Source organism: Dendrobium catenatum, unplaced genomic scaffold, assembly GCF_001605985.2.
Source record: "Dendrobium catenatum unplaced genomic scaffold, ASM160598v2 fragScaff_scaffold_1676, whole genome shotgun sequence".
NCBI lineage: Eukaryota > Viridiplantae > Streptophyta > Magnoliopsida > Asparagales > Orchidaceae > Dendrobium > Dendrobium catenatum.
This window is the reverse complement of record NW_021320138.1, coordinates 1064104-1073434: the sequence shown is the minus strand read 5'-3', so window position 1 is coordinate 1073434 and position 9331 is coordinate 1064104. Positions and strand designations below refer to the sequence as shown.

The 9331-nt window shown below is 32.3% G+C and overlaps 1 protein-coding gene across 1 annotated transcript; it reads right to left on the bottom strand.

The window, feature by feature from the left end:
• Positions 1-5030: 5030 nt before the first annotated feature.
• On the bottom strand, positions 5031-7423 carry LOC110096819. The gene is made up of 2 exons (XM_020822942.2): positions 7211-7423; positions 5031-7127 (listed from the first exon to the last, which is right to left on the bottom strand). Exons 1-2 carry the CDS (start codon positions 7421-7423, stop codon positions 5031-5033), a joined length of 2310 nt encoding a protein of 769 aa, XP_020678601.2.
• Between the last annotated feature and the right edge of the window lie 1908 nt (positions 7424-9331).

Sequence of the window (9331 nt, the reverse complement as noted above, 5' to 3'; positions counted from 1 at the left end):
TCTATATTATTTAATTCCTAAAATATTAAATTTTAATTATGAGTAGAAAAAGTTTTTAATCCTTAAAGACCCTAACAAAATCAGGTGCATATATATGAAAGAATGAAACCTATTAAAAGCAGGCAATTTTTACTGCATAAATAGAGTAAACAAATTAATATAAATAAAACCACCAGAGTTAAAAAAATCCATGTCATTTTCCATTTAAGAATGACCCAAGGTCTGTAGAAATGTAATGGTGGACACGCTCCACTGACAACAATTTAGATTTTAATTCTACTGAATGACACCAGTCTTAAAATTAAGGCATTTCATCTTCATCTTTAAGTCTTCGTCCGGATCACTTTTCTTTGGTCTTTGTAGGGTTCTTTCTTAAGAAGGTCATTCAAATGATAAAGAAATTTTCCATGAATAGCCTTTCTTTTTCCCTTTAGATCCCTGATATTTAAAATGCCTTATCTTTAGAGACTTTTATAACTCAATATATTATATACAAATTACAACCATATCATGAAAAAGAATATCTAGACTCTCCTACATAGTTATCCTAAGTAGTTAATATAAAACATCCTAAGCAATTATATATGTACTTAATAATACTCATGCCAGCCATACTTGACCATGATTTTATTTATTTGGGGGCTAAGCAGCTGAAGTATTTGTCGTAAGCATTTACATATAATTTATTTATGATTTTAGTCGCCTTTATTAGTGTTATATGAGCATGACCACCTACAAAAAAATATCATGAGTATCAAGATCGTCTCTAACCTATGGGTAATCTATCACATAATATATCATAAAGAAAGTATAATAATAAAAGAAATATCACAACAGAAATAACCAGCAGACGTGCTATATGTAAGAGCATCATATCATAGAAATAGAAAAGGAAAACACTAGCCTAACCTAGAGATAGAAGTGGTGCCCAAGAAAGCAATTCTATGTAAGTGTAATAGACTGTGTGATTTTGGATATGTCCTATATCTGGTGATTAGTTCAAGTTATTTGTGATCTGATTTATTCAGGACTGAAAGGGAATTTTGATTAAAGATCAAATATTAATATCTTGGGTTCTATTTTAGTTGATTTAATTGGTTGGTCAATGTTAATGCTTAAGATAATATTATATGAAGTTTAAGTTAAATTAACGGATTTTAGAAGGTCCGAGGTCATCATATCTAAAAGTTAACTTCTAGAAACAGACTAGATTTTGGGGCTTTAGCATTTTAATTAAATATTGGACCTTACAAGGAGTAATTAAATTTTGAGTTTTCTAGATTTAGAATCTTTTATGCAAAGTTATGAATTTTAGAAGTTTTGAGCCCTAGTCAATGAACTATTGTTGACCAAAGAGTTAACTTTTTAATTTTTGTTGAATTTTAGAAAGATAGTACTTTTAATAAATGATAAATTTCAATCAGAGTTGAATTTCTTTTAGTTTACCCAATTTGGATTTTTTTGGAATTAGTTATGAATTTTTAAAGTTAGGATAATTAAGGAATTATTAAAATTATTTAATTAAGGAACTTAGGGTTTTTTATCCAAATCAGCTTCAAACTTCTTCGAATCACCCCCAAAAGTCAGAAATGACTTAAAGAGATGTTTCCATATTTTTGGAGAAAATTTGAAATTTTAAATTATTTACTTTAATTAAAATAGTGATTTTAGTCAAAATTAAATTAGTGTTCGAATTAAAGTCCAATCAAAGATGATTTATTTTTTTGGGATTAAGCATTAAATTTTGAAGAGTTTGATGTATTATGAGTAATTTGTTGAATTAATTTTAATTTATTAGAATTTTTTGATGTTATTGGGGATTAATTATGGGGTTAAATTAGAGTTTTTTAATTAAGGGGTTTAAAGAGTTTTTAAAATTTCTAAAAAATTCCACAGGGTTTAGAGTGTTACTAAGTTCAAATGTTTAATGTTTTGTGTCAATCGGAGGTATGTCCTAGCTCCTTGAATTTCTCTAAGTTTGTTAGACAGGTCCCAAATTATTATCCTTAGGGTGTCGCTACGTTAAGTAGATTTACATCAAGTATTAAATACTAACCCTTGGGGTAGCATAAAGGAAGAATACAAAAAAATATAGCATAACATGTCCTTAGATCTAGGAGGGCCTGAACTAAGTGCTAGTGCATCCTACATATACGAAAGAAACTAAACAATAATTAAGCGAGGTTAGCGATGTGATTAGTGAATGATTGAAGCCTAATAATTCACTAATCCTCCCCCCATGAATGTTTATTTTTTTTTTTTTTTGGGAAATTAGGGGCATAGCCCATTTTATTAAAAACAGATAAAAAGTTCAACAATAAGGTACAAACAAAAGCAGGAAATAAAAAAAGAAAATTACAACAACAACCAATCATTCTATAACTAATATAGAATGAATAAAACCAAACTTATAGAAAACCAACATAAAAGAAATAAAGGAAATAAAGAACATTAGAGAAGAGAACATCAGACATCAGACTTTCACAGCCAATCTGAAAGAAGGTAAAACAGATCCAAGCATGCCGTAGAAAAACCCGAAGGTAGAGACAGGATCAAAGGATAAATCATCAACAAAATTCAACTATCCCCTTTGTTCCAGAATCCTCGAACTCCTGCGATCCATCTTTCACCATATGCAACGTCCAGCCCATATCAGTTCCTTCCCAGCAGGTTGTCCAAAAAAGGTCCAGGATATGCAAAAAAGGATTAAACAGTATTCAGTAAATAAAAACCAGACAAAAGAGCCTTTAAATCTGGGATGAACTAAGAATATATATTTTGGCTGCAATCATTGAAGGGTCCTACCCACTTTGGTTGCCCATAGGCCATCCAAAAAGTGGATAGCAGGTGATCATCAATGTACACAGCCAAGTAACCTGTATTTCGAGCTTAAGGAAGCCACAGGGACATTTAAACAGGTCTTGATCATTGATACAGAAGAGACAGTCATAAAAAAATTCGACATCAAATTTCCCTAAGCAACTCAAACAGAAAAACAGCGCCACCCTTTAATAGTCATAGATACAAGTAGCATCAGTAAACCAGATTCAACGCTTCTTTTATCTCAATGCCATTCTTCCAACCCAGAAGTTTGATAATAACAGCTTTCGAGATCTTCTTGGTCAGAGAATTAGAACATAAAGCAATAGACTTAAACTTTCTATTGTTCCTTTCAATCCATATGAAGTAGATAGCAGCATTTAAAATGAGGAGGATGCCATTTTTAATGCTCTTGGTCTTATCTAAATTATCAATATGTTGAAAGGCTAAAAAAATCGTTGGTCTGAAATAAAAAGTTTGAAATGAAGGTATGAGATTTTGGAGCACTTTAAAAGAGTAATCACATTCGAACATAATATGTGAAGTGGTCTCCAAACTATTGTGACAAAGAGAACATGTTTTATCTAAAAAGTGAATGTTTCTCGAAGCTAACACATCACATGTTTTTAACCCTCCTTTAAGAGCCATCCACGAGTAAACAGAAAATCTCAAAGCATGCTTCTTATGCCAAACCATATGATGCCAATCAACTTGTTCCTCATTAGAAAAATAATATAAATAGAAGTCCCTAAATTTGGCATTCCCATTTTGAAAATGATCAAAAACACAAAGGGGTTTGCATTTTAATAGAAAATGCAAAGTGAAATCGCGTTTTAATAGAAAATGTGAACAATGATCACATTTTCGATTAAAAAGTTATTTATATTGTGTTTTTCTATTTTTTTTACTGTACCTAATGATTATCTTTTGATTCTTTTAAAAATATGTTTTATTTTTAAGATATTTTATAAATAATTTTATTTAAATATTACAAATTATAATATTTAAATAAAACTATTTATAAAATATCTTAAGAATGTAGCAGGTTTGTCAATGAATCAAATATAATAGTTAGAAACAATAAAAAACACAGAAAATGCTATATTAAATCACGTTTTAATAAAATAAACGTGATCACTGTTCACACTTTTTTTATGCATATTCTTTTAAAATTTAATTTAATTTGTGATCCTTCTTCTAAATGGTACGTTAAATATGTTCTTTTTGAAAATTTGACCTTCCTTATTTTGAAAGATCATGCTTTTCTAAAAGGAGAAATTAGCTTTTAAATTAAAAAATCCTATCAACTCTAATTAAATCAAATCAGATCACATCTACATCAGAGCCTCATTAAGGCGACCCCCCTGGCTTCTTTCCAAGAACATAATAAAGTGATATTTTATTTTTCTCTTGATTTGAGATTTACTATAGATGTTTTTTTTTTGGGGGAAATTAGGGGCATAGCCCATTTTATTAAAAACAGATAAAAAGTTCAACAATAAGGTCCAAACAAAAGCAGGAAATAAAAAAAAGAAAATTACAACAACAACCAATCATTCTATAACTAATATAGAATGAATAAAACCGAACCTATAGAAAACCAACATAAAAGAAATAAAGGAAATAAAGAACATTAGAGAAGAGAACATCAGACTTTCACAGCCAATCAGAAAGAAGGTAAAACAGATCCAAGCATGCCGTCGAAAAACCCGAAGGTAGAGACAGGATCAAAGGATTGATCATCAACAAAATTCAACTATCCCCTTTGTTCCAGAATCCTCAAACTCCTGCGATCCATCTTTCAGCATATGCAACGTCCAGCCCATATTAGTTCCTTCCCAGCAGGTGTTGTCCAAAAAAGGTCTAGGATATGCAAAAAAAGATTAAACAGTATTCAGTAAATAAAAACCAGACAAAAGAGCCTTTAAATCTGGGATGAACTAAGAATATTTATTTTGGCTGCAATCATCGAAGGGTCCTACCCACTTTGGTTGCCCATAGGCCATTCAAAAAGTGGATAGCAGGTGATCATCAATGTACACAGCCAAGAAACCTGTATTTCGAGCTTAAGGAAGCCACAGGGACATTCAAACAGGTCTTGATCATCGACACAGAAGAGACAGTAATCAAAAAATTCGACATCAAATTCCCCAAAGCAACTTAAACAGAAAAACAGCGCCACCCTTCAATAGTCATAGATACAAGTAGCATCAGTAAACCAGATTCAACACTTCTTTTATCTCAATGCCATTCTTCCAACCCAGAAGTTTGATAATAACAGCTTTCGAGATCTTCTTGGTCAGAGAATTAGAACATAAAGCAATAGACTTAAACTTTCTATTGTTCCTTTCAATCCATATGAAGTAGATAGCAGCATTTAAAATGAGGAGGATGCCATTTTTAATGCTCTTGGGCTTATCCAAATTATCAATATGTTGAAAGGCTAAAAAAATCGTTGGTCTGAAATAAAAAGTTTGAAATGAAGGTATGAGATTTTGGAGCACTTTAAAAGAGTAATCACATTCGAACATAATATGTGAAGTGGTCTCCAAACTATTGTGACAAAGAGAACATGTTTTATCTAAAAAGTGAATGTTTCTCGAAGCTAACACATCACATGTTTTTAACCCTCCTTTAAGAGCCATCCAAGAGTAAACAGAAAATCTCCAAGCATGCTTCTTATGCCAAACCATATGATGCCAATCAACTTGTTCCTCATTAGAAAAATAATATAAATAGAAGTCCCTAAATTTGGCATTCCCATTGCTGTCCCAACTAATATGATACTTATTATCAGGAACAATTGGAATATTCAGAATAAAATCCCTTATGGAAGGGTTCTCAAAGACCGGGATGTTCCAAGCATCTTGCTGAATCCAATTAGCTAACTGTGAATTCTTCGCAATGTTAGAGGGAAAATTATGAAATTTATCAAGGATTGTTTCCCCTAAACACCAATGATCCCATAAAATAGAAATTGGGCTGTTATTACCAATGGAAAAAATGAATTTCTCCCTTGCAATTTCAGCCGTATTACAAATATTTTTCCAGAAAGCAGTTGCAGTGTTCGTGGCAGGTTTCCAAGGACTGCTATATCTAGCAAGACACCACTTAACAAGAGGAGAATTAGTGTTATAGCATCTCATAATAATACCGCAATTAAAAGCAAAATTTAAAGCTTGTAAAGAAGCAATACCAAGTCCACCATACGAATACGGTTTACACGTATTATTCCAAGAAATCAAATGTAGTTTCCTGCCATCAGTCTCCCCATGATAAAGAAAATTAGAGCATGACTTACTAATATGTTTGTAAATAACTTTAGGCAAAGTCATGCTCCTAATCCAATAAGCCACAGTGTTAGTGATAGTGTATTTAATATATTGCATTATCCCAGCAAAGGAAAGCATCTTCGCCTTCCAACCGGCCAGTAAAGAGATGATTTTCTCTATCAAAGGGGCAAAGTCAGACACCTTAGTCCGACCCAAAGTAATAGGAATACCCAAGTAATTAAACCTATCAGAAACATTTTGAATTTGAAGCATATTAGAAATGTCATTAGGACAAGAAACACTAGGGGAAATAATGAGAGAACTCTTATGCAGGTTCATATGAAGTCCCGTGAGCATAGAGAACAAATTAATGACCCTCTTAAGCTTCTCACAATTGTTAGAATCTGCCTTTCCAAAAACCAATAAATCATCAGCATAAGCAAGGTGAGTTAGCTGAAAATTATTCAGATTAAAGCCTTCAAAACCACTGGACTCAGAATTATACTCAAGGAGACAAGATAGAGCATCCATAATTATACAAAACAGAAATGGACTTAGTGGACAACCCTGTCTGAGTCCCGTGGAAGATGAAAAAAAAACATCCAAAGATCTGTCCAGACAAATAGAAAAATGAATATCATTAATACATGCTTTTACCCAGTTGATGAAAATACTAGGAAAACCCTTATCAGCCATACGAGCAAAAAGAAAGTTCCTTGAAACAGTATCAAAGGCTTTCTTGATATCATATTTAGCACAAAAGAGATTCATCTTATTCTTCTTTTTGAAAAGATTTATAATTTCCCTAGCCAGGATCGGATTATCAATAGCAATCCTATCAGATATAAAAGCAAATTGATTTTTCTCAATGATACCAGGCATAATAATTTTCATACGGCATGCTAAAATATTAGCAATAATTTTGTGAAAAACGTTGCATAAACATATAGGCCGGAAGTCATGAATATTTTCAACATGAGATTTCTTAGGAACAAGAGCTATAACAGTAGCTTTGGCACAATTAGGCAAATAGCACTTAATAAAAAAAGATTTGATAGCCTTACAAACAAGAGGACCAGTGATACTCCACGTTTTTTGATAGAAATCAAAATTAAAACCATCAGGTCCAGGTGTCGATTTGGAGCAGCCAGATAAATTTCTTCATTGGTAACGGGTCTAACTAATGAAGGAATGGCATTTTCAGGTACCACTTTCCCTCTAGGAATAAGCCTTGTATCATTTAATACCGGAGGGGCAGAATTATACAGTTTTTTGAAATGTTGAATGATACTAAAATGATTGCCATTATCATTTTCATCATGATGATTCATAGCAGCATTTAGTGAGCTACCATTAAAAGCCTTCCTTTTCTTGATTTTGGAGTATAGAAACTTCAAGTCTTCTTCTCCATGCTTTAACCATTTAATCTTAGATCTTTGAATGGTTCAAGAAGCATGCAAAGAATTATAAAAGTTAATATTAACATTAATTCTTTTGAGATCACCACACAAATCCTTGTTGAGAGGATCATTATCAATCAATTTCTGACATATATCTTGAGTGACAGCTAAGGAAGCACATTTAGTAGCAATGTGATTGGAAGAATTCCAGTTTCTAGTTTTAATCTCCCTTTTAAGAAGTTTCAGCTTCTTATAGAGGCTTAAAATAGGATTCCCTTGATCCGGAGATTGAAAAATATTTAATAGAATGCTCCAAAATTCCGAAATATGGCTCCAATAATTTTTATACATAAACCTCTTAGGGGTATTCTTAGTAGGGAGATCTCTGAGAATGAGAGGAGTATGATCGGATACAAGGCTACTCAACACATTATAGTGAGAGTTAGGGAATTGATTAATCCAAGTTTCATTCACTAAAACCCGGTCCAACTTAAGATGAATGGCATTATCTTGTCTTTAATTGAACCAGGTATGAAAGTTACCAGTTGAAGGGAGATCAATCAAATTATTATCAAAAATAAAAGAATTAAACACATTATAGTGAGAGTTAGGGAATTGATTAATCCAAGTTTCATTCACTAAAACCCGGTCCAACTTAAGATGAATGGCATTATCTTGTCTTTAATTGAACCAGGTATGAAAGTTACCAGTTGAAGGGAGATCAATCAAATTATTATCAAAAATAAAAGAATTAAAAAGGAAAAAGCCTATCCATAGTGATAATATTCCCACCTTTTTTTTCAGATTGAATTCTACAGGTATTGAAATCACCAATCACAGCCCAAGGCAAAGCACCTTGCGGATTGACTTACCCCAATTCATCCCATAATTTATTTCTTTCTTCAAAAGAATTGGAAGCGTAAACAGCAGATAACAACATGATAGTTTGAGACCCCACCAGTAAATGACCCGAAATCATTTGAGGAGAAGAATAAATAGGATTAAAAGATACTTTCCCTGAATTCCATTTTATCCAAATACGTCCAGGAGTAGCAAGATTAAAGTTATTGAAGCTAAGTTCATTGTCAAAAACCTTGTGAGTGGAGCATAACCAAGGGTCCAGAAGATTAGAAGAGAGGATACGATTTTCCAGAATACAAATTAAGTCAAGCTTGTGCTCATTGACCAAATTCCTGCAACAAAAAACTTTGTCCTGGTTATTGAAACCCCTAATATTCCAAGCAGCCAATGAGGGACAATTCATAAGAAACTAGGATTTTTGGTTAGGGCCTTTACGGTTGCCCTTTCCCCTAGTATTTCTGTACGAAGAAGGTTCAGAAGAGTTCATCATTTTGGTATTAGAATTACCAAAATTTTCTTTCTTGTTCTTAGCATAGTACCCTTTGGAATCTTCCATTCCCTCATTCTGCAATGATGAAGTGGAATCATCTTCATTATCATCTTGAAGCACACTAAACTTGTTAGCAGACGAAACTCTAAACTCCTTTTGACCATTCAATTGAAACAAGGGAACAGAGATAGAAGAACTTAAAGAGGTAGGAGAATTGAGATTAGGGATGTTAGAGCTTGCCCCTGCTAAAATATTAGTCGGGACATAATTGTTTTTTTAATAGATGTTTATTTTTTTTTTAATAGATGCATATAGCATTAGAAATAAAAACTATTAAAAATTAGAAAGCAAAAAAGAAAAGTAAGCCCTTCAAAACTTTCATAATGGATATGAGATCTACTAAGCCCCATAAATGTTTTTCACATGCATAGCCTATGTTTGAAATTTCATTAAGTTCTCTCAAAGATATATATATATATATATATATA

Excerpts from the sequence above, each read along its gene's own strand:
- LOC110096819 (XM_020822942.2), bottom strand. The coding sequence starts at position 7,423 with ATGAATCATCATGATGAAAATGATAATGGCAATCATTTTAGTATCATT. Across the intron at positions 7,128-7,210 it reads ATCGACACCTGGACCTGATG|TGCTATTTGCCTAATTGTGC; the intron begins GTTTTAATTTTG and ends TTTTTTATTAAG.